Consider the following 26081-nt stretch of genomic DNA (forward strand, 5'->3'; position numbering starts at 1 on the left):
ACTATTACTTTACTAGTTCACAACAAGACCTTCACTTCAGCCATCAACCAGAGTGGGCTATGAATTAGGAAAACAAAAGCAAACTTTAGAATAAATAGATAGGCTCTTTTTGTAGTATACTCTTAGGAAAAGTCACATGGGATTACGTTAATTTCACATGTGAAATTCATGTGACTTTTTCTTCTATTTAAGTGTTTTAAATTTAATTTTAAACCTTTATTTAAGCAGGGAGTCATGCTGAGACCATGATCTCTTATGCAGCATGAACACATCAATAAACAACAATTACACTGTACATATCCATATCAATTACACTGTACATATCAATGAAAACTGTACATATGTTACACTGTACATATCCATATCAATTACACGAAACACAAAAAGCTAAACAGATGGATCACCAACAGTCTGAGATACACCGGCTCCGACGCTCGTCGGATGTGGCAGGGCTTGCAAACTATTACAGACTACAAAAGGAAGCACAGCCGAGAGCTGCCCAGTGACACGATCCTACCAGACGAGCTAAATCACTTCTATGCTCGCTTCGAGGCAAGCAACACTGAGGCATACATGAGAGCATCAGCTGTTCCGGACGACTGTGTGATCACACTCTCCGTAGCTGACGTGAGTAAGACCTTTAAACAGGTCAACATACACAAGGCTGCGGGGCCAGACGGATTACCAGGACGTGTGCTCCTGGCATGTGCTGACCAACTGGCAGGTGTCTTCACTGACATTTTCAACTTGTCCCTGATTGAGTCTGTATTACCAACATGTTTCAAGCAGACCACCATAGTCCCTGTGCCCAAGAACACAAAGGAAACCTGCCTAAATGACCCGTAGCACTCACGTCCGTAGCCATGAAGTGCTTTCAAAGGCTGGTAATGGCTCACATCAACACCATTATCCCAGAAACCCTAGACCCACTCCAATTTGCATACCGCCCAAACAGATCCACAGATGATGCAATCTCTATTGCACTCCACACTGCCCTTTCTCACCTGGACAAAATAAACACTTATGTGAGAATGCTATTCGTAGCCATGAAGTGCTTTCAAAGGCTGGTAATGGCTCACATCAACACCATTATCCCAGAAACCCTAGACCCACTCCAATTTGCATACCGCCCAAACAGATCCACAGATGATGCAATCTCAATTGCACTCCACACTGCCCTTTCTCACCTGGACAAAAGGAACACTTATGTGAGAATGCTATTCGTTGACTACAGCTCAGCATCCAACACCATAGTACCCTCAAAGCTCATCACTAAGGAACCTGGGACTAAACACCTCCCTCTGCAACTGGATCCTGGACTTCCTGACAGGCCACCCCCAGGTGGTCAGGGTAGGTAGCAACACATCTGCCACACTGATCCTCACCACTGGAGCTCCCCAGGGGTGCGTGCTCAGTCCCCTCCTGTACTCCCTGTTCACCCATGACTGCATGGCCAGGCATGACTCCAACACCATCATTAAGTTTGCAGACGACACAACAGTGGTAGGCCTGATCACTGACAACGACGAGACAGCCTATAGGGAGGAGCTCAGAGACCTGGCCGGGTGGTGCCAGAATAACAACCTATGCCTCAACGTAACCAAGACTAAGGAGGTGATTGTTGACTACAGGAAAAGGAGCACCGAGCACGCCCCCATTCTCATCGACCTGGCTGTAGTGGAGCAGGTTGAGAGTTTCAAGTTCCTTGGTGGCCACATCAACAACAAACTAGAATGGTCCAAACACACCAAGACAGTCATGAAGAGGGCACGACAAAGCCACTTCCCCCCAGGAAACTAAAAAGATTTGGCATGGGTCCTGAGATCCTCAAAAGGTTCTACAGCTGCAACATCGAGAGCATCCTGACCAGTTGCATCACTGCCTGGTACGGCAATTGCTCGGCCTCCGACCGCAAGGCACTTCAGAGGGTAGTGCGTACCGCCCAGTACATCACTGGGGCAAAGGTGCCTGCCATTCAGGACCTCTACACCAGGCGGTGTCAGAGGAAGGAACTAAAAATTGTCAGAGACCCCAGCCATAGACTGTTCTTTCTACTACCGCATGGCAAGTGGTACCGGAGTGCCAAGTCTAGGACAAAAAGGCTTCTCAACAGTTTTTACCCCCAAGCCATAAGACTCCTGAACAGGTAATCAAATGTTTACCTGGACTATTTGCATTGTGTGTGTGTCCCCCAACCCCTCTTTTATGCTGCTGCTACTCTCTGTTTATCATATATGCATAGTCACTTTAACTATACATTCATGTACGTACTACCTCAATTGGGCCGACCAACCAGTGCTCCCGCACATTGGCTAACCGGGCTATCTGCATTGTGTCCCACCACTCGCCAACCCCTCTTTTTACGCTACTGCTACTCTCTGTTCATCATATATGCATAGTCACTTTAACAATACCTACATGTACATACTACCTCAATAAGCCTGACTAACTGGCATCTGTATATAGCCTTGCTCCTGTTATTTTCAAATGTCTTTTTACTGTTGTTTTATTTCTTTACTTACCTACACACACCCACACACACACACATACACATACACACCCACACACACACACCTTTTTTTTCTGGCACTATTGGTTAGAGCCTGTAAGTAAGCATTTCACTGTAAGGTCTGCCTGTTGTATTCGACGCACGTGACAAATAAACTTTGATTTGATTTGATATAACTTAGAAAGTAGCTAGTAGATTTAGCTTTCTTGATTGAGGAAGAGCATCAATTTCTCAATTGACTGAAAAGCCGCCAATCAGCTACAGAGCCAGTTTTTCTAGCCTTGGCCCAGACCTGATTTCTTATGCGTTCTATACAGAACCAAGGACTTGTGTTTTTTGTTTTTTTCTGTTTTTTCCTCTAATGCATTTAAAGGGAGTGTGTTTGTCTGCCAGAGAGATTAAAATAGATGAGAACAATTCTAGCTCTAATTCAGGGTCAGGCATGCTGCTGATAGAGACGTCAGAGTAATATTGTACATATCATGAACAAAGGTTTGTGGGGAAAATAGATTTAAATGTCTCTTTATAATTATATGAGGATCAATGTTAATCTGCTTGGTATCGCTACTACATATATGAAATATAGGACACTGATCACTGAGATCAATAGCACAGACACCACTGGACAAGTACTTGTGGGGACTATTTATGGAAAAGGTATGGTGTTTCTATAGATAACAGGGGCTAAGGCACTACTATTTGGGGTAAATAATCAACAAAATAATCATGAGGACCCAGCCACCTGACACCCCAGAGTAACTGATAGACTATAATGGATCTCTTTAGGAATGGGTGAATGAGTATCAGATGGTCATTTAGGGAAACTGAAATAGATGCACTTCACACACACCTGGCTCACACACTATCATCCAGTGAGATTGTGAACTAATCTTTTGCAATTGCAATTATCAGGAGTGTTCAGATCACTGTCAGGCACACAGGTTTCCCAGCTCACAGAACAGGAGATCAAGGTGCTCAGCTAGATAAGCACCCCTCAGTCTCCTGGTTAGTTTTTAGTCATAAAGGTTTAAATACATTCGTATTTAATCCTAACTCACCTCAACAACTAACTTCAACCTGACTTTAAAAAGATGCTTCAAACTCATCCTAACCACAATTTCATCACAGGACATTAGCATCATTATTAGTACCTCACCCAAGAAAAGGAGGGCGGGAACATGCGACAAGCTTCACTAGCAAGTGACGATGCAGCCTTTCTGTACTATTTAGAACAAGGAAACTCCATTTCGATTTGCTGATTCGTTGAACGCGGCACGTGTAGAATTACAACCAGTTAGCAAGTCCGAAACTTCTACATTTCCTAGTTCAATCTAATAGTTGAACGCGGTAGAAGATGCAGTCAACGATAGTCAAACAGCCATTGTTGAGTAATTTTGCACATGGGGTTCTAGTCTCATTGAATATTTCAAGGTAAGGTATTTTTTTTAAAGAGAATTTGATTTCACTTCTTAACTAAATTGATCTAGTTAAGATGTTAAACTAGCCAGCTGGTTCAAACTTGTTAGCTACAGTAGAGAGCGAGCTAAACGTCACTGGATTGAACTGCGTCTGTTGGAACGGGTTCAAGATTGGTAAACACTCATGTTTTTTTTGTATTTACTCAAACTACCTGGCAAATATGTGTTATTGTCTAAGTTGATCATTGTTGGAAGTTCTTTAGGTGCCAGTAGTTATATTTGCTAGCTAGTTTAGCAAGCTATAAATATATAACAGGCAGGGAAGCCAGGTCTCGAACCCTTGACCTTCGAGCCCGAGGTCCGGCGCGCTAGCAACTGCACCGCAAAAGCATGCTCGATTAACCTTAAATGTAATTTTATCAGGCATTTATTTCATGTTGTTTATACCAATACATTTTGTATTACAGCCTGATTTAATCTGACTAGCAAAATGTTGAACACTGTAATGTAGATTAAACTAATTCGAACATGATATGGGTTGTGACATTTGACTTTCAAGCAGGTAGAATAACTTCATTGTGATCTAGATGTTGCATCACTTGCTACAAGCTGATGTTGACACACGCATGAGTGGAAAACTAATTATCACATGGCACCCTGATATCTTTTAGTTAAAGCTGTGATTATGTTATGAGCCTCTAGGCTGTTATTGCCAGGAATCCCGAATACTTTTAATTGAAGACAGTGTATTTCCCAGAACATACACAGACCACCAGACCAGGTACCACTGGAATCTAATAGACTTGTCTGCATGGCCTTGGTCCCTCTGACTCCCTATTATATTCCTGTTCATGGATATGAGAGGAACTAGCTAGTAAAGTAGAGGACGCTTCTGCCAGAGATAGGCATTAGAAACCGAGAGACTGCATTAAACACACAAGTATCTTTACAAATAGAAGCATTACAAACACAGAGAGGGGCATTACAAACAGACGCAGCATTAAGGCGACCGTACAGTAGGTTTGGTTTGCTCTTAGCGGAACTCAGCTAAGCGACGCGAACGTCTGTGCCTCACCTACTCACGTAAAAATACATTACCTTAAAACGATATGACCGTTTGTCCCACTGTAGTAACAACATACAGTAAAACTTACACAAAATAGCAAGAATCAAACTAAGATAAAATCAAGAAATCTCTCGTTAATTTAGAAGTTTTTGCAGAGGAGGTCTTAGTCGCGCAATTTCACATCTATCAAATATGTTTGGTGCCGTATTTCTCAAGCGAAAAAATGTGCTTAAACTTAATCGTATGTTGTTGAATGACAAACACTTAATTGAAGAGTCCCCTACTGTTGACCAATACTGACGATAGGCCGTAGACTTCGGCTTGCCTCGAGAAATTGTACCTGCTCTAAAGTATTTTTCATCCTGTAGCTTATGTTTTCAGCACTTTTATTTCCATGACTGATCAAAACACATTTTTTATGCTCTTGTCTCTCTGCAGCAGACATATCGTGAGCAATATGTTCCGAACGTCAAACTGCAATAAAATCGCAGTATTTAATCGCAATACCAGTGCCTAAAATTGACTTTTTGTTCCACCAGCCACTGTGGCAGGTAGAGTGGGGGGGGGGGGGGGAGTCTACCAGCCAATCAGATTTTCTGCCAGCCAAAATTATATATTTTTCGTCATAATTGCATTTAAAAAACATGCTCATGCTTTGTAATGTTTCTACAACAATGTATTATTAAGTAATGTGGTATATTTCTAAATCTAATAAAACATTTTTTAACTTGTCTTTTAACCAAAATATAAAGGCTGGAGGTTACCGTGGTAACGGGCCGTGAGATGAGTGATCTGACTCGGGCGTCGCTACACTATCATTTAAAGCAGCAGACTCCAAACTAACGTTGAAAAACATCCGAGCTTGTGAACAATACTATATGAAAAGTCAAACACGAGGACATAGTTTCACTTTGTAGACTTTATAGTAAATTAGACCCAAGTTTATGCCTGTGCGCTGCGCCTCCAAAAATGAATATATCCGCACTTTACTGTGTTGCTGCGTGAGGTTGGATATAGGATTTGTATTTCTTTGTGCGCACAAATAAATACGAATCCTATATCTCACCTATATCTCACCTCCCACAGCAACACTGCCCGGGAGGAGAGCTATTTACTCTGAGTAAAGTGCTGATTCTCCTGCTGCCTCCCTTTCAGCATTGCACATTTACTGCCACTGTAGCTCAGTTCCACCTCAAAGTTTGCATTTCATCTTCTCATTTAACTTCTCTATGTATTGCCAACTGTTACGTGCGGAGCCCTTTATATATCGGGGGCAGATCATTTGAAAGATGCATCTCTCCTACTGACAGCATTGTTGCCTTAGATATTCAGCTAGGCTATATCAAGCTCTAGTACACCATTAGTGAATTTTAATGAGCATCTATCTAGCCTTACTGTTATGGAATGCAAAGTGTGTGGGCTGTTCTACGTTCACTTTGACAATGTTCTAGTTGGTGAAATTCTCCCATGGTAACAGGAGGCATTTGAACTCTGATTCACTCGTCCTTGTTTTTTTTCTTTGTTAGAGGTTGCGCTTGAGTAAACAGCGACTTGAATCCCAGACAAGTTTATTTCAACTCTAGAGGGAGGAAAATATGTGATCGGAAACCGCGCCTGTTAGTGGAAAAACAGTTGGTCACAAGACCTTGCTGTAGCATTCATTAGCACTTTTCCACGCTATCCGTTACCCAGAAACACATCCTTCTTCAACTCCTCCTCCACTACGGTTTGTGGCTCAGAGACTCTGTAGAGAAACTCTAGACTTGCTACCACATTGTACCTGTAAGTAGGTTTGTAATCAGCTGCATCTTTGAGAATTCCAGCTTGTAGGACTAGCTAGTTTTTCCAGTTTCTTTTGGATTCTATCCCTCAAATGCTGCATTTCAGTTACCTAATACAAGGAGTCATTGCCTGAAGCCTAATGGTCTCACACAGCAAGTTATGTTGTCTTTCATCCTGTGCTAACAGTTGTCCTTATTTCCCTCCAGAATTCTTGTCAAGAGTACAGCTGATCAAGAACATTGATGACCATCAGCTGAGAGCCTCTGACAGTGGCCTTGTTTAGTGACGTGCTGCTTCCACCCGTCTCCATCCTTCTACCCTGGTCTCCAGTCCTGCACCCTCTACTTTGTTCTTGTCTCCACTCTATCTTTCTGTCCTCAATCCCTCCACCCTGGTCTCTGCCTCAACCCTCCACCTTATTCATACCCTCCCCGAACCATCACCATGGGGGCTGAGCAAGACACAGACACCATTTTGACTGGCTCCATGCGCATGAAGCAGGAAATCTCCCTGCTCCAAGGGGTCTGCCTCATTGTGGGAAGCATGATCGGCTCAGGCATCTTCATCTCCCCCAAAGGGGTGCTCCTCTACACAGGCTCCTTCGGCCTGTCTCTGGTGGTGTGGGCCATCGGCGGGGTCTTCTCTGTTTTCGGGGCCCTGTGCTACGCCGAGCTGGGAACCACCATCCGCAAGTCTGGGGCCAGCTATGCCTACATCCTGGAGTCCTTTGGTGGCTTCGCGGCTTTCATTAGGTGAGATTCCACTTAAAAACATTTTTTTTTACAGGTTGGTCTCATTGAGAAACTATTTTGCAAAAGAGACCTTTATGTAAAGTGCTTCGAGTATCTAGAAAAGCTCTCTATTTATATCCTCATTAATTTCTTATTTTTAATTATCAGGCTGTGGTCGTCCTTGATGATCGTGGAGCCAGCAGGCCAGGCTGTCATAGCCCTCACCTTCTCCAACTACCTGGTGCAGCCCTTCTACCCCACGTGCTCAGCCCCCTACGATGCTGTGAAACTCATAGCAGCAGCCATCATCAGTAAGATAAGCTGAGCTCACTTTTCCTCCCTCTGCTTGTTTTGAAATAAGGAGATACTACCTGGACTTTTATAAAGTGTCGTTCTATGGTGTGCCCTGCTGAACGCAGGTGGTCGTGGCGGGGTGTCGAAGTGGGCTTGGCCAATATCGCAGTTGCTGAAGGAACATTTTAGAGGTCCTCTTTGTCGCAGACAACATTTAGGGTTTTAAGCGATTTTCTGCAGTTATACACATTTTGCGATGCCTTATGCCGTGACTCAAACATAACAAAATAAATGGTGGCCCCATGCCGTTTTACTTTTGATTCTCTCTAACTGGTATGTATGTATATACACTACCGTTGAAAAGTTTGGGGTCACTTAGAAATGTCCTTGTTTTTTTAAAAGAAAAGCATGTTTTTTTTGTCCATTTAAAATAACATCAAATTGATCAGAAATACAGGGTAGACATTGGTAATGTTGTCAATGACTATTGTAGCTGGAAAAGGCTTTATTTTTTTTTAAATGTAATTTTATGGAATATCTACATAGGCGTACAGAGGCCCATTATTAGCAACAATCACTCCTGTGTTCCAATGGCACGTTGTGTTAGCTAATCCAAGTTTATACTTTTTAAATGGCTAATTGATCATTAGAAAACCCTTTTGCAATTATGTTAGCACAGCTGTAAACTGTTGTCCTGATTTAAAGGAGCAATAAAACTGGCCAGCTTTAGACTAGTTGAGTATCTGGAGCATCAGCATTTGTGGGTTCGATTAAGACTTTCTTTTCAAACTCGTCAGTCTATTCTTGTTCTGAGAAATGAAGGCTATTCCATGTGAGAAATTGCCAAGAGACTGAAGCTCTTGTACAACGCTGTGTACTATTCCCTTCACAGAACAGTGCAAACGGGCTCTAACCAGAATAGAAAGAGGAGTGGGAGGCCCTGGTGCACAACTGAGCAAGAGGACAAGTACATTCGTTTGAGAAACAGACGCCTCACAATTCCTCAACTGGCAGCTTCATTAAATAGTACCTGCAGAACGCCAGTCTCAACGTCAACAGTGAAGAGGTGACTCCGGGATGCTGGCCTTCTAGGCAGAGTTGCAAAGAAAAAGCCTTATCTCAGACTGGCCAATAAAATATGAAGATGGGTAAAATAACAGACATTGAACAGAGGAACTCTGCCTAGAAGGCCAGCATCCCGGACAAATTCATGTCATAACCAGGGCCTAAAATTGTATTTTTGGTCCAACAGCCACTGGCAGTTAGATGGAAAATTTACCAGCCAAAATATTAGTTTCCTGCTAAAATTACACCAACGAAACAGAAACCGATGAGCATGCTCATGTTTCTCAAACAATAAATGTATTGCTAATAGGAAGTAATGTAGTATTGTTTAATTTAATTTTTTTTTGTCTTTTAATTAATAACCTCTCTGAACTACCCATCCCGGATGCGGGTTTGAATTCGACAACATACGGTGTTCGCCACAAATAGTCATATTAAGCATTCCTTAAAATACAAGTGTCTCACATGCTTCAAAAGCCTAGAATCTTGTTAATCCAACTGCGTTGTCATATTTAAAAAAAGATTTATTGCGAAAGAATACGCTTCGATTATCTGAGCATAGACCCCCATATCAAACTACTTATTCAACCAGCACTTGCGTAACAAAATCACAGATTGCATTGAAATAAATTGTTTACCTTTGAAGATCTTGCTCTGGTTGCAATCCCAAGGCTCATTGTTACACAATGAATGGTCTTTGGTTCAGTTAAATCCATTTTTTATAGCCTAACACGAAACATTTTGTGAACGCTTATCTTGTTGAATTTTGTGTCATTCAATTTTCAACGTAAAATAGACAGACTTTCCCTGACTTTATCCAGTCATGTTTGGTTTCCTTGCAATCAACTGTTTGTTTGTAACACAACCAAACTTGATGGGTCATTTTGCGGGACGTATTGACCCGGAAAAACCAATTGGAAGACAAGCCCATTGTGCACCAATTATATGACCACTGTCTCGTTGATTGACTGTATTTTAACCCAATGACCACTGATCGTCTTGAACTCTAGCTGGGTAGATAGCCAATGAGCAGAGGTAAACTGCAATATCCCATGGTTCTTTGTTGTAAGACAAACCTTTCCATTGAACGCTGGCGTAAGGACCGTTCTTTCACCATTGCCAATTCAATCGTGAAGGAGCGACGCTTATTACGCACAGCAGTATTTCGGTGACTTGCATCTTCAGCTGTTTATTTATTCAACATCATGGCGAATAAGTCAAGGAAAGCTATTTCTAAGACTAGATATACGAATGTAGAAACAATTTGAGGAAATTGATCGTGAAAGTGAGACAGATCTGCTTTTTGAAGACTCATTAGCTCCCATAGCTTTGATTCTGAAACTGAAGCATATTTTTTTTTGAACGGAGAGGACATTGTTTTGGACTGGTAAGTTGCTCTCATGCTAATGCCGTTGTTTGAAATTAATATTAAATATTATGTGATTGTTTTTACATTTTATTTGCAACATATAAAGATGTAATAAAATGGGTAAAGTACACGTTAGCTAGTCATTGTGAGGGTTTGTATGAGAACGACCATAGCCTATGTATGTATGTATGTATGTATGTATGTATGTATGTATGTATGTATGTATGTATGTATATGCTGCTCAAAAAAATAAAGGAGCACTAAAATAACACACACTAGCTCTGAATGAATGAAATATTCTTATTAAATACTTTTTTTCTTTACATAGTTGAATGTGCTGACAACAAAATCACACAAACATTATCAATAGTTTTGAGTCACACTCAAAATTAAAGTGGAAAACCACACTACAGGCTGATCCAACTTTGATGTCCTTAAAACAAGTGTCCTAAAACAAGTGTCCTAATGTCCTTAAAACAAGTCAAAATGAGGCTCAGTAGTGTGTGTGGCCTCCACGTGCCTGTATGACCTCCCTACAACGCCCGGGCATGCTCCTGATGAGGTTGTGGATGGTCTCCTGAGGGATCTCCTCCCAGACCTGGACTAAAGCATCCGCCAACTCCTGGACAGTCTGTGGTGCAACGTGGCGTTGGTGGATGGAGCGAGACATGATGTCCCAGATGTGCTCAATTGGAATCAGGTCTGGGGAACGGGCGGGCCAGTCCATAGCATCAATGCCTTCCTCTTGCAGGAACTGCTGACACACTCCAGCCACATGAGGTCTAGCATTGTCTTGCATTAGGAGGAACCCAGGGCCAACCGCACCAGCATATGGTCTCACAAGGGGTCTGAGGATCTCATCTCAGTACCTAATGGCAGTCAGGCTACCTCTGGCGAGCACATGGAGGGCTGTGTGGCCCCCCAAAGAAATACTGACCCACCGCCAAACCGGTCATGCTGGAGGATGTTGGAGGCAGCAGAACGTTCTCCACGGCGTCTCCAGACTCTTGTGACGTCTGTCACGTGCTCAGTGTGAACCTGCTTTCATCTGTGAAGAGCACAGAATTTGCCAATCTTGGTGTTCTCTGGTGCCAAATGTCCTGCACGGTGTTGGGCTGTAAGCACAACCCCCACCTGTGGACGTCGGGCCCTCATACCACCCTCATGGAGTCTGTTTCTGACCGTTTGAGCAGACACATGCACATTTGTGGCCTGCTGGAGGACATTTTGCAGGGCTCTGGCAGTGCTCCTCCTGCTCCTCCTTGCACAAAGGCGGAGGTAGCGGTCCTGCTGCTGGGTTGTTGCCCTCCTACGGCCTCCTCCACATCTCCTGATGTACTGGCCTGTCTCCTGGTAGCGCCTCCATGCTCTGGACACTACGCTGACAGACACAGCAAACCTTCTTGCCACAGCTCGCATTGATGTGCCATCCTGGATGAGCTGCACTACCTGAGCCACTTGTGTGGGTTGTAGACTCCGTCTCATGCTACCACTAGAGTGAAAGCACCGCCAGCATTCAAAAGTGACCAAAACATCAGCCAGGAAGCATAGGAACTGAGAAGTGGTCTGTGGTCACCACCTGCAGAACCACTCCTTTATTGGGGGTGTCTTGCTAATTGCCTATTTCCACCTGTTGTCTATTCCATTTGCACAACAGCATGTGAAATGTATTGTCAATCAGTGTTGCTTCCTAAGTGGACAGTTTGAGTTCACAGAAGTGTGATTGACTTGGAGTTACGTTGTGGTGTTTAAGTTTCCCTTTATTTTTATATATATATATATATATATATATATATATATATATATATATATATATTATTAGTGTAGAATGCAAACCCATACATCTCAACACAGCCAGCATGCTTCCTCCAATCAGTCTACATTAGAGGGAGCATCAAGGAGCTTGCTGGCTACAGCACCACTGCACCAAGCCCTGTCCCTTCTGCTCCTGCCACAAGTGTTCATCTGCCCAAATATATTTGTGCAGGCATGGATGTGCCTAAGGGCCAAAAGGGAACAGCATGGAGGCGTTGCTGTGTTTGCAAGATGAAGTCTCCCATCACATGCTCAGTGGCCCTCTGCTTTACATCAGAAAGAGACTGGTCTGGCATCAGCAGCAGAATATTGTCTAGAGTTTTGGCAAAGTTGGTGGGGTTATATGGCAAAGTGGGTGGGGGCTAGGGTCAGTATGTTATCTGGAGTACTTTTCCTGTCTTATCCGGTGTCTTGTGTGAATTTAAGTCTGCTCTTTCTCTCGGAGGACCTGAGCCCTTGGACCATGCTTCAGGACTACCTGCCATGATGACTCCTTGCTGTCCCCAGTCCACCCGGTCTTGCTGCTGTTCCAGTTTCAACTGTTCTACCTGTGGCTATGGAACCCTAAACTGTTCATTTTTACTCTGAGGTGCTGTCCTGTTGCACCCTCTACAACCACTGTGATCTCCACCCGGCACAGCCAGAAGAGGACTGGCCACCCCTCAGCCTGGTCCCTCTCTAGGTTTCTTCCTAGGTTTTTGCCTTTCTAGGGAGTTTTTCCTAGCCACCGTGCTTCTACACCTGCATTGCTTGCTGTTTGGGGTTTTAGGCTGGGGCTATATAAATAGATATAAATACCATTTTGGTATTTTGTATAAAGTTATACTTGTGTGGGACACCTGGGTGACTTCATGATAAATGTCATGTAGCACACGTTTTGGAAGTTATCATTCTGAAACTTTGCACAAGTACTGTTGCCCTCTTATATTTTTCACTGAAATTGTCCCCATCATCCTATCTGAATGTATGTTTTATCTTGTTCATGCTAAAGATGATAATATAAAAATAAAAATGTATGTTTTTTTCATTGTTTTATCTAAACCAGGTCTATTGTGTTATTCTCCTACATTCAATTCACAAACTTCAGTTCTTTCAAATGGTGCCAAGAATATGCATATCCTTGGTTCTGTGCCTGGGCTACAGGCTGTTAGATTTGGGTATGTCTTCAGGCAGAAATTGCACAAAGTAGGGGGGTAGCTCTAAGGGGTATTAATCAAAATATCACATAAGACAAATGTAGGCTGCCTTTATTGCTGCCTTTAATTGTAAATTAGAATTCCATTTGACTGCCTTAACGTCCAAAGCTGATCCCACTTAGAGTAGAGTAGCCTACATGCTTGTTGGCTACACGCAAACGAGAACATCAGCTGTCTGATACTGACTGATCAAAGGGTGGCTGGCCCAGCTGCCACTAAAGAACTCTGCCTGGGTTTCTTGACATTGTCTTCCCTGGGGATTTTTTTGTCTCTGAGACAGTGTGATATTGCATGAATACAAATTATATAACTGGGTCTCAACTGGGTCTCAACTGGGTCTAGCTTTAAAGTGCACTTGTGTTCTCTTTGTTTTTCTCAGTCCTGCTGTTTGTTTCTCTCATCCTGTGTCAGCTCTGCAGTTGCCAGGGGGATATGAATGTGAGTGTGTGTGTTTTTCAGTTGGAGCTGAGCCACTCCAAGGTAAAAAAAAAAAAAAGTGTGCTTTGTCAGACAAATGTGTAGAAGCCTCAAAAGGGGTTATGTTGAGTCAGAGGGATCTGTAATAAAAGAACAGCCTGACTTGGCATTTAGTTGAATCCCCTCAGGAATTAGGCCAACTGTAAATGCTTGTTCTCTTTATGGGTCTGGGGAGACATTCTCACACGTTCCTTCATGAAATACGAGTGAGTAAAGGAATGCTGATTCTCTGGTTAGTGTAGGAGGCCAAGGTCTATGCGGAAGCAACCTGGTAACATCTTAGTAGCTAACTGAGAATCTGCTCAGTTATTTGTGGGGGATTTTAAATGTCATTTTAATATTGCAACTAACAGTGTATGCTACTCATGTTTCTGAAAAGATGTAGGTATAATTGTTCCACTAAATGCTAAGGAATCCATGTTGCCAAAACGCAGAGCTTGATGTACATAAATGCCATAGGCCATGACAACAGAACACAAACATGTCATGGAAGCATTTGGTTGTTGTGTGACGCCATTGTAGAAATTCTCCCTGAAGCAGAAACACACTGACTAGCAACATTAGGTCCTTGTTGAAACCAATGATTCCAATGATTTAGCAGTTGTGTGTGTATATAGATAATCTATTACCAGAGGTTGTCTCTTAAAAAAATAAAATGTGTAGTAAGATCTAACTCTTCAAAAAAAAAAAAAAAAAAAAAAATCAAATAAAATCCAACATTTTGAACTCTCTTCAACATAAGATTTGCAACTTTTCAGTTTGCACGATCCTTCTGTTAGCCTTGGGTGTGATGTGGCCTAAGCCACATTCCTGCTTCATGTGTTAGCAGCTATTAGCACTCTAAGTACCATTAGTATAGTTAAATAATAAGGACCGAGGGGGTGTGGTAAATGGCCAATGTACTATGGCTTAGGGCTGTTACCATGCACGACGCAACGTGGAGTGCCTGGACACAGCCGTTAGCCGTGGTATTTTAGAGATATATCACAAACCCTTGAGGTGCCTTATTGCTATTATAAACTGGTTACCAACGTAATTGAAGCAGTAAAAATAAATGTTTTGTCATACCCGTGATATACAATCTCATATACCACGGCGGTCAGCCAATCAAATCAAAGTTTATTTGTCACGTGCGCCGAATACAACAGGTGTAGGTAGACCTTACAGTGAAATGCTTACTTACAGGCTCGAACCAATAGTGCAAAAAAGGTATTAGGTGAACAATAGTTACAGTGCCTTGCGAAAGTATTCGGCCCCCTTGAACTTTGCGACCTTTTGCCACATTTCAGGCTTCAAACATAAAGATATAAAACTGTATTTTTTTGTGAAGAATCAACAACAAGTGGGACACAATCATGAAGTGGAACGACATTTATTGGATATTTCAAACTTTTTTAACAAATCAAAAACTGAAAAATTGGGCGTGCAAAATTATTCAGCCCCTTTACGTTCAGTGCAGCAAACTCTCTCCAGAAGTTCAGTGAGGATCTCTGAATGATCCAATGTTGACCTAAATGACTAATGATGATAAATACAATCCACCTGTGTGTAATCAAGTCTCCGTATAAATGCACCTGCACTGTGATAGTCTCAGAGGTCCGTTAAAAGCGCAGAGAGCATCATGAAGAACAAGGAACACACCAGGCAGGTCCGAGATACTGTTGTGAAGAAGTTTAAAGCCGGATTTGGATACAAAAAGATTTCCCAAGCTTTAAACATCCCAAGGAGCACTGTGCAAGTGATAATATTGAAATGGAAGGAGTATCAGACCACTGCAAATCTACCAAGACCTGGCCGTCCCTCTAAACTTTCAGCTCATACAAGGAGAAGACTGATCAGAGATGCAGCCAAGAGGCCCATGATCACTCTGGATGAACTGCAGAGATCTACAGCTGAGGTGGGAGACTCTGTCCATAGGACAACAATCAGTCGTATATTGCACAAATCTGGCCTTTATGGAAGAGTGGCAAGAAGAAAGCCATTTCTTAAAGATATCCATAAAAAGTGTTGTTTAAAGTTTGCCACAAGCCACCTGGGAGACACACCAAACATGTGGAAGAAGGTGCTCTGGTCAGATGTCTGCAAAAGACCTGAGACTGGGACGGAGATTTGTCTTCCAACAAGACAATGATCCAAAACATAAAGCAAAATCTACAATGGAATGGTTCAAAAATAAACATATCTAGGTGTTAGAATAGCCAAGTCAAAGTCCAGACCTAAATCCAATCGAGAATCTGTGGAAAGAACTGAAAACTGCTGTTCACAAATGCTCTCCATCCAACCTCACTGAGCTCGAGCTGTTTTGCAAGGAGGAATGGGAAGAAATGTCAGTCTCTCGATGTGCAAAACTGATAGAGACATACCCCAAGCGACTTACAGCTGTAATCGCAGCAAAAGGTGGCGCTACAAAGTATTAACTTAAGGGGGCTGAATAATTTTGCACGCCCAATTTTTCAGTTTTTGATTTGTTAAAAAAGTTTGAAATATCCAATAAATGTCGTTCCACTTCATGATTGTGTCCCACTTGTTGTTGATTCTTCACAAAAAAATACAGTTTTATATCTTTATGTTTGAAGCCTGAAATGTGGCAAAAGGTCGCAAAGTTCAAGGGGGCCGAATACTTTCGCAAGGCACTGTAAGTTTCCCTGCATTAAACTCTCCTGCCACTAGGAGCGCCGCCTCTGGTTGAGTGGTTTCCTGTTTGCTTATTTCCTTCTACAGCTGACTGAGTGCGGTCTTTGTGCCATCATGTGTCTGTGGTGGTAAATAAACAGCCACGAAAAGTATAGCTGAAAACTCTCTAGGCAAGTAGTGTGGCCTGCAATTTATGACAATATACTCTACTTCAGGCAAGCAAAATCTAGAGATTTCCTTAGATTTCATGCACCAGCTGTTTACAAATATGCACAGACCGCCCCCCCCTCCCCCCTTGTGTGCTGTTCTATCCTTCCGGTGCAGCGTGTATCCCGCTAGCTGATCGTCATTCAGCCACGATTCCGTGAAACATGATATTACAGTTGTTGATGTCCTGTTGGTAGGATATTCGTGATCGTACCTCGTCTAGTTTATTGTCCAATGATTGTACGTTGGCGAGTAGTATTGACGGTAACGGCAGCTTTCCCAGTCGCCTTCTCCGGGTCCTGACCAGGCATCCGGCTCTTTGTCCTCTGTACCTGCGTCGCTTCCTCTTGCAAATAACGTGGATGTCGGCTCTGTGGGGTGTTTGGAGAATGTCTTGTTTGTTGAAGAAAAAATCTTTGTCTAATCCGAGGTAAGTGATCGCTGTCCTGACATCCAGAAGCTCTTTTTTGCTGTAAAATACGGTTGCAGAAACATTATGTACAAAATAAGTTACAAATAACACGAAAAAAAACATAATAGCACAATTGGTTGGGCGCCTGTAAATCTGCTGCCATTTCTTCCGGCGCCATTTTACAATCAGCATTCAGGGCTCAAACCACCCAGTTTATGAAGACAAAATAAGGATCGCTATTCAAACTACAGTGCTGTGAAAATGTATATGCCCCCTTTCTGATTTTCTCAACAAACAAAAAAATAAAATCGTTATCAGCTCCTAAACCAAAACCTAATATTAGATAAAGGGAACTTGAGTTTACAAATAACAAAACATTTATACTTTTTTAATTTATTCAACAAAGTTATGCAACACCCAATTCCCCTGTGTGAAAAAGTAATTGCCCCCTTACACTAACTGGTTGTGCCACCTTTAACTGCAGTGACTGGATGACTGCAACCAAATGTGTCCTGTAGTTGTTGATCAGTCTCTCACATCACTGTGTTGTAATTTTGGCCCACTCTTGTATGCAGAACTGCTATAACTCAGTGACATTTGGGTTTTCAAGCATGAACTGCTCTTTTCAAGGCCTGCCACAACATCTCATTTGGGATTAGGAAAAAGCATTGCTTTTTATACATTTTCATGTAGACTTGATTGTGTGTTTTGGACCATTGTCTTGCTGCATGATCCAGCTGCACCCCAGCTTCAGCTCAGACGGAGGACCTAACATTCTCCTGTAGAATTCTCTGATACAGAGCAGAATTCATGGTTCCTTCTATTAAGGCAAGTTGCCCAGGTCCTGAGGCAGCAAAGAATCCCCAAACCATCAGACTACCACAACCATGCTTGACTGTTGGTATGAGGTTCTTTCTAGTGTTTGGTTTTCTCCAGACATAATGGGACCCATCTCATCCAAAAAGTTGACTCAAGCTTGCCAAAAAACACCTGGATGATCATCAATACTCTTGGAAGGATGTTTTATGGATCGATGAGTCAAAGGTATAACTTTTTGGATGGTATGAGTCCCATTTATGCCCACTGGGGAGCCAGGCTTAGCCAATCAGAAAATGTTCTTCCCCACAAAAAGGGCTTTATTACAGATAGAAATACTCCTCAGTTTCATCAACTGTCTGGGTGTCTGGTCTCAGACGATCCCGCAGGTGAAGAATTCTGATATGAATCGTTCCTAAGCCATTGGTTTACATCAGTTTGAAATGGAATTTACCTAAACCAACCCTGGTTTGAAACACTTGCTTTGGAGTTGCTTGCAGAGAGTGGTCTGCTACATTCTTCTTCCTCCTCTCCCACTCTAGGTCTCCTGACGTGTGTGAACTGTATGAAGGTGAAGTGGGGGGCCATTCTCCAGGTGGTCTCTACAGTAGCCAAGGTCCTGGCCCTCATTGTCATCATCATTGCTGGGATGATCAAGCTGGGACAAGGTACAGTACGGCATCTGGCTAGGGACACATAACCCACCTGTCCCTAATGTCAGTGTGCTGGCCTATTCATGATAGAGCTTCACTTGCTGACCAGGTGTGAGTGTGAGTTTTTTAAAGTTGGTAGTGGATGAGGTGAGTCCCCCTTACAATGTAAAGAGCATTGAAAACTAGGAAAAGAGCTATGATATTTAACTCAATTATTTAATCTATTATATCTAATTCATTATGTGATCCCTGGCCTCTGTCTGTAGGCCAGACGCAGAACTTTGAGGATTTGTTTAAGGGTTCTAAAGTGAACCCTGGGGACATGGCCCTGGCTCTGTACGCTGCGCTCTACTCCTACTCGGGCTGGGACGCACTCAACTTCATCACTGAGGAGATCAAGAACCCGAAGAGGTGAGGCAATCTGTCATGATGTTTATATTTATTTTTAATTTTGGAAAGAAATAGCGCTACTGTATACCCCGGTATGGCATAGGGTTGGGTGGTACTGTTCCTATGTTCCACCAGCCCTGCACTGCCAGTCCTCTCTTGACCCGTCTTAGTCTGACTCTTGTTATATATAGACAAGGAACGTATGCCCGGCACTGGCAGTCTGGTTCCTGTCAAGGTTTCTCTCTCCCCGCAAAGTTTGTCCTTCTATTTTTATAAAGCGTTCTATCAATTTTTTTTATCCATTCCTACCAGGAACCTCCCATTGGCAATAGGGATCTCCATGCCCATCGTCACAGTGATCTACATTCTGACTAATATAGCTTACTACACCGTTATGGATGCTGGCACCGTGCTGGCCAGTGATGCTGTGGCTATGGTGAGTTCTACTCTGCTCTGGATTTGAGGTTGTGTGGGGTTTAATGTTGAGCGATTGGTGCATTTTGAGGTTGGATTAGATCATTTAAAACATTAAATGAGTTCTGAAATAATGACATGAGAATTATTTTATAGCTTTTTAATGGAGATTCCAAAGCCCAAAATAGTGAACGTTCAATTGCCGAAAACATTCCATTGTCTTCTCAGTTCCACATTCGGTAGATGTCAATAGAAAAAGGAAATTACTCTGAAATAATAAAATATCAGTTTCATTTTTAATTCCTTGGTCATTTTATCTCTGTTCAGGAAGTAGCAGCCAACCATCTAACGTCATCCCTGTGCTCCCTATAGTGCAAGGTCTTTGTCATCCTATTTAGCTAGATAGTAGGGATGTGCACGGTTATTCGAATATACGAACTGACGTTAGTATTCAAGTACTTGTGAGTATAAATGTTGGCAAAAAAATAGGCCTATTTTTCACAAAGGCTTTTTCTAAAATAAAATGTAAACATCCATGTTGCGTACAAGGATTTACCATTATATTTCAAATGATTAATTTAATAAAACAACTTTTCAATATCATTATTATGATATGCCCCATAAGAAGTCTGGTAGCCTTCACGTGTAGGTTGTTTGTTGGCCAATCAAAGTGGCTCAATGTGTAGCAAGTGGAGCGCAAATTCACTAATGCAAGAAGGAATAGAATTATGTAATTAAAAGTTTGCGAAATGATGAGTAGGCTACAACGAGCAACCAACAGGTAAGCTGTTTTATCTGAATGGGTTTGGGGATAAAGCGCAGCGTTTCCTCAATTAGCTTAGCTTGCTATAGGTTGCTAGCTCAATCAAGACATGCACTGTTATAGTGATAAATGTTTGATAAATAACATTGGCTGCTACAAGTTAGGTACAGTCATGGCCAAAAGTTTTCAGAATGACACAAATATTAATTTCCACAAAGTTTGCTGCTTCAGTGTCTATATATTTTTGTCAGGTGTTACTATGGAATACTGAAGTATAATTACAAGCATTTCATAAGTGTCAGGCTTTTATTGACAATTACATGAAGTTGATGCAGAGTCAATATTTGCAGTGTTGACCCTTTTTCTAGACCTCTGCAATCTGCCCTGGCATGCTGTCAATTAACTTCTGGGCCACATCCTGGCAGCCCATTCTTGCATAATCAATGCTTTGAGTTTGTCAGAATTTGTGGGGTTTTGTTTGTCCACCCGCCTCTTGAGGATTGACCACAAGTTCTCAATGGGATTAAGGTCTGGGGAGTTTCCTGGCCATGGACCCAAAAAGTCGATGTTTTGTTCCCCGAGCCACTTAATTATCACTTTTGCCAAGGTGATCCATCATGCTGGACAAGGCATTGTTTGTCACCAAATTGTTCCTGGATGGTTGGGAGAAGTTGCTCTCGGAGGATGTGTTGGTACCATTCTTTATTCATGGTTGTGTTCTTAGGCAAAATTGTGAGTGAGCCCACTCCCTTGGCTGAGAAGCAACCCCACACATGAATGGTCTCAGGATGCTTTACTGTTGGCATGACACAGGACTGATGGTAGCGCTCACCTTGTCTTCCCCGGACAAGCTTTTTTCCGGATGCCCCAAACAATCGGAAAGGGGATTCATCAGAGAAAATTACTTTACCCCAGTCCTCAGCAGTCCAATCCCTGTACCTTTTGCAAAACATCATTCTGTCCCTGATGTTTTTCCTGGAGAGAAGTGGCTTCTTTGCTGCCCTTCTTGACACCAGGCCAAGTCTTTGCCTCACTGCGTGCAGTTGCACTCACACCTGCCTGCTGCCATTCCTGAGCAAGCACTGTTCTGGTGGTGCCCCGATCCCGCAGCTGAATCTACTTTAGGAGACGGTCCTGGCGCTTGCTGGACTTTCTTGGGCGGCCTGAAGCCTTCTTCACAACAATTGAACCGCTCTCCTTGAAGTTCCTGTTGATACGATAAATGGTTGATTTAGATGCAATCTTACTGGCAGCAATATCCTTGCCTGTGTAGCCCTTTTTGTGCAAAGCAATGATGACGAAACGTGTTTCCTTGCAGGTAACCATGGTTGACTGAGGAAGAACAATGATTCCAAGCACCACCCTCCTTTTGAAGCTTTGGGTGGTTATTCAAACTCAATCAGCATGACAGAGTGATCGCCAGCCTTGTCCTCGTCAACACACCTGTGTTAATGAGAGAATCACTGACATGATGTCAAGCTGGTCCTTTTGTGGCGGGGCTGAAATGCAGTGGAAATGTTTTTGGGGGATTCAGTTCATTAGCATGGCAAAGAGGATCACTCTTCATAATGGAGTATATGCAAATTGCCATCATACAAACTGAGGCAGCAGACTTTGAAAATTTATATTTGTGTCATTCTCAAAACTGTTGGCCACGACTGTAGTCTTGGCTGTAACGTTAGCTGAGTTGCCTTGGCTAACTGAGTCTCCCTCCGTCTGCTTGCTCCCATCTCTTCGGCCCCTCAATAGCTGCAATAGAGCACCAGCGTCTCTCCCTCCTGCAGCAGTGCTCAGGTCAAACACATATTTCACAATTATTCATGATACCATTCGAATAGTGAAATTATTTCAAAACCCTCATCGCTAGTAGCTGCCTAAGTATGCTGCAGAGCTGTCTCGACAATCATTTTACTAGTTATTCAAAGTATGGCGGGCGGTATTCCGTATTTTATGATATACCGGTATTGATGCAGGGACCGGTTTGGGATTTTACTTTACCTTCTATACCGGTATTTGAATGTTTGATTTTTTAAATGTGATACGCCATGTGTAATGTCAATTTTGATAGTTTTACATCGCTACTTGAGTCATCGCTCTCCGCTCTTTTTCTCCGTGTCACTTTCCACAGACCTAGCCCCGCCCCCTGTCACTCAAGGAGCGCATCCTCAACCATGAGACGCGTTCAGTCTGCATGGTCAATGTAGCAAATGCAACAAAGTTAATGACGACAATGCCGTGCTTCTTAATTAATATAAATACACTAGCGTTCTATAATGACATTATTAGTTTGTTTCTTACAGCAGCAAAGCAACGTCTTAGCAAGTTGCTCTAAATCCTGTGAGACGCTAACTGTTAGCCGCTAATAAATGTACTGAGTAAGAGCAAACGTAGCTAGCTGTTACAGCCTGATAATACAAGTGATGGGGTAGACTTAAACCATCACGTTTGCAACAGTATCTTCTAAATCAAAGAGGAATATGCAAAGCAAGAATATGTTACCTACATGATGTAGCTAAGAGAGAACATGCAATGTTTGCCCGTGCATATTGGGTCCCCTAGGAAACACGTATTAACACTTTAGTTCCTACCCTGTCACGATAACTCATCCCTGGCATTTTCATTTGTTGTCATCTCAAACAACACTGTATTCAGTGCCCACTCTTATATTTTAACTATAGAATTTGAACTGTCACTCTATTTACATGATTCCAACAGTTTCTCTAATTCGCAAGTCAAATTGCATTTGTAACATTTGGTTAAAAATAAGTCCTTGGTTATTTGCACATATCATGCAGCCCTATGTGGAAATTATTTGTGTAAAAATACTTTCAAGTGCTACTTAAGTTGCTTTTTTTTTGGTATCTGTACTTTACTTGACAACTTTTACCTCACTACATTCCTAAAGAAAATACTGTGCTTTTTACTCCATACATTTTCCCTGACACCTAAAAGTACTTGTTACATTTTGAATGATTAGCAGGACAGGAAAATGGTCCAATTCACACACTTGTCAAGAGAACATCCCTGGTCATCTACTGCCTCTCTGGAGGACTCGCTAAACACATTCTTTGTTGGTAAATTATGTCTGAGTGTTGGAGTGTGCCCCTGGCTATCCGTAAATAAAATGGTGCCATCTGGTTTGCTTAATATAAGAATTTTGAAATGATTTATACTGATCATTATACTAATGATTTATAAGTAAATTTGATCAAATTAGATTTAAAATCAAATACGTTAACTTTTACTCATGTAGTATTTTACTGGGTCACTTTTACTTTAGTAATTTTCTATTAACGTATCTTTACTTTTACTCAAGTATGACATTTGGGTACTTTTCCCACCACTGTAATTGAGTGCAGGAAATGATTATTAGTGCTGAAATATGTTTTGGTTGAATTGAACAGTATAAAACAATCAGAGTGGAGAAAGACTAATTGAATGTATGTGTTGCCACGCTAGGATCACTCACTATTCATAAAGCAAATGTAAAACTTGTATTATTCAAAAACTAAAAATACTGTGATATAATTGTGGCTGTATTGCCTAGCCCTACTTTTAAGACTGCGTATTACCAATTACTGTTGATTACACTTTGTAGTGACAGGGTGTATTGATACACCATCCAAAGAAGGCGTCCTTCCTAATTTGGGTTCCGGAGAGGAAGGAAACTGCTCAGGGATTTCACCCTGAGGCCAATGGTGATTTATTTTAAACAGTGAGTTTAATAGCTGTAATGGGAGATAACTGAGGATAAAACATTGTAGTTACTCCACAATACTAACCTAATTGACAGAGTGAAAAGGAAGCCTGTGTAGAATAAAAATATTCCAAAACATACATCCTGTTTGCAACAAGGCACTAAAGTAATACTGCAAAAAATGTGGCAAGACAATATATTTTTGTCCTGAATACAATGTTTGGAGCATATACAATACATTACTGACTACCACTCTCCATATTTTCAAGCATAGTGGTGGCTGCATCATGTTATGTGTATGTATGCTTGTAATCGTTAAGGACTGGAGTTTTTCAGGATAAGAAAAGAAACAGAATGGAGCTAAGCACAGGCAAAATCCTAGATGCAAACCTGTTTGTGTGCTTTCCACCTGACACTGGGAGATTGGTTCACCTTTCAGCAGGACAATAATCTAAAACACAAGGCCAAATCTACATGAGTTCCTTACCAGGAAGACAGTGAATGTCCTGGAGTGGTCGAGTTACAGTTTTGGCAAGACCTGAAAATGGTTGTCTATCAATGATCAACAGCCAATTTGAAAGAGCTTGAAGAATTTGGAAAAGAAAAAATGGTCAAATGTTGCACAATCCATGTGTGGAAAGCTTAGAGGCTTACCCAGAAAGATTCACAGCTGTAATCACTGCCAAAGGTGCTTCTACAAGATATTGACTCAGGGCTGCGAATACTTATGTAAATACGATTTCTGTATTTCATTTTCACAAAATGTGCAAATATTTCTAAACCGGGTTTCACTTTATCATGGGGCATTGTATGTGGTAAAAAAAAACAATTGAATCCATTTTTGAATTCAGGCTGTAACACAACAATGTGGAATGTCAAGGGATATAAATAGTTTCTGGAGGCTCTGCAGTTAGTTTAGCACAGAAACATAGTAATTATGTTCAATATTTGCCTAATGAAATCTATAACTCCCTTCAGCCCAGCGTCCCACATTTGTTCTTGACTTAATTTCTCTAATTATTTGATTTATTTCTAGAGAAACTGCGCGTTGAGCTCACAAAAAACAGAAGTAAATGGAATTCAAGTAATTGAACAGGCGTCTGTCAATTAGTTATTTAATAAAACAAATGTTTGATTAATCGCTCACCACTAGTAGGGTTATGGATGAGTTGGGACCTGCCATGTTAAGTCAATCATGATGAATGAAAAAGGCTTCTCTTTTCAAACACACACACCATGGTTAAACCATTAGCAGGTCACGGGCAGGTCTTAATTGGCAGCATCTGTTCAGTGTAGCTAGTTGATCAGCTGTTGCTGTTCTCTGGTTCCTATGACATCATCAGTAGGAGACTGGCTGCTCTGCTTGCCTGGGGCACCAGCTATACTATTCTCCTGTGACTCTCACTGACATGATAACCAAGAGGAGGGAAAGTCCTCTAGCTGCTGAGGTTAGCTTGTACACAGGACTATGGTAATTAATAATGATCATGTAGTTACAGAATGCCCTGAGTAAGTGTCCTTTTTAGGTGTGTTGACGGTTGCTAGCAGAGATGGGGTAAATTCCATTGCAATTCAGGAAGTAAACAGAAAATTATGTTTACTTATTGCCTTTCCCCAAGGAAAGGCAATAAATTGCTGAATTGGTTGAAATAAATGGAACACAGCCTAACCAAGGTTTCTGTAGCCAAATACCAGATGTGAACCTATGTTGTCTTGTCTTTGAAGACTTTTTCTGATTTGGTCCTGGGCTGGGCTCGGTGGCTGATCCCCTTGTCAGTGGCCATCTCCTGTTACGGAGGACTCAACTCCTCCATCATTGCTGTCTCCAGGCTGTTCTTCGTGGGCTCCAGGGAGGGCCATTTACCCAACGTCCTCTGCATGATCCATGTCGAGCGCTACACCCCCATCCCAGCACTGCTCTTCAACGTAAGTGAATGACGACTTAAATGTCATGTCACACAGTGATTGATGGGGAGTGTGATGTTGTATATAGTAGCTTTACAATCCTTTTTCTCTGTAGAAATATAGGGTTTATCCTGCTGGTGTGTGTGGGCACTGTCTTTGTCTGGTTTAGGGTGGCATGTCTGATATAGGATCAGACTTCTGAAGTGTTCTGTGTCTCCTGCAGGGAGGCATGTCTCTGATCTACCTGTGCGTGAAGGACGTGTTCCAGCTCATCAACTACTTCAGCTTCAACTACTGGCTGTTCATCGGCCTCTCCATCGCCAGCCAGATATACCTCCGGTTCAAGGCTCCCAACATGCCCCGGCCCGTCAAGGTAAGGACCTTATTCACGGTTACTAAATGTCTTAATTCCTGTCAGTCATCTACTTTTCTATCAGTTATTTTGTCAACTGCTCTGAGGAATGTGAG

General features: G+C 42.1%; 1 protein-coding gene across 1 annotated transcript in view; it reads left to right on the forward strand.

Annotated features, from left to right (window-relative positions):
- The first annotated feature begins 3764 nt into the window (after positions 1-3764).
- Positions 3765-26081, forward strand: part of LOC110496550 (Y+L amino acid transporter 2) — a 30476-nt gene continuing 8159 nt past the window's right edge. Inside the window, exons 1-8 of the mRNA XM_021572516.2 lie at positions 3765-3940; positions 6982-7527; positions 7675-7817; positions 18334-18459; positions 18711-18855; positions 19147-19270; positions 25434-25634; positions 25837-25986. Of these exons, the coding sequence (XP_021428191.2) occupies positions 7220-7527; positions 7675-7817; positions 18334-18459; positions 18711-18855; positions 19147-19270; positions 25434-25634; positions 25837-25986 (1197 nt within the window). The 5' untranslated portion in view covers positions 3765-3940; positions 6982-7219. The remainder of the gene's footprint in view (positions 3941-6981; positions 7528-7674; positions 7818-18333; positions 18460-18710; positions 18856-19146; positions 19271-25433; positions 25635-25836; positions 25987-26081) is intronic.

Source organism: Oncorhynchus mykiss, chromosome 18 (assembly GCF_013265735.2).
Source record: "Oncorhynchus mykiss isolate Arlee chromosome 18, USDA_OmykA_1.1, whole genome shotgun sequence".
Lineage (NCBI taxonomy): Eukaryota > Metazoa > Chordata > Actinopteri > Salmoniformes > Salmonidae > Oncorhynchus > Oncorhynchus mykiss.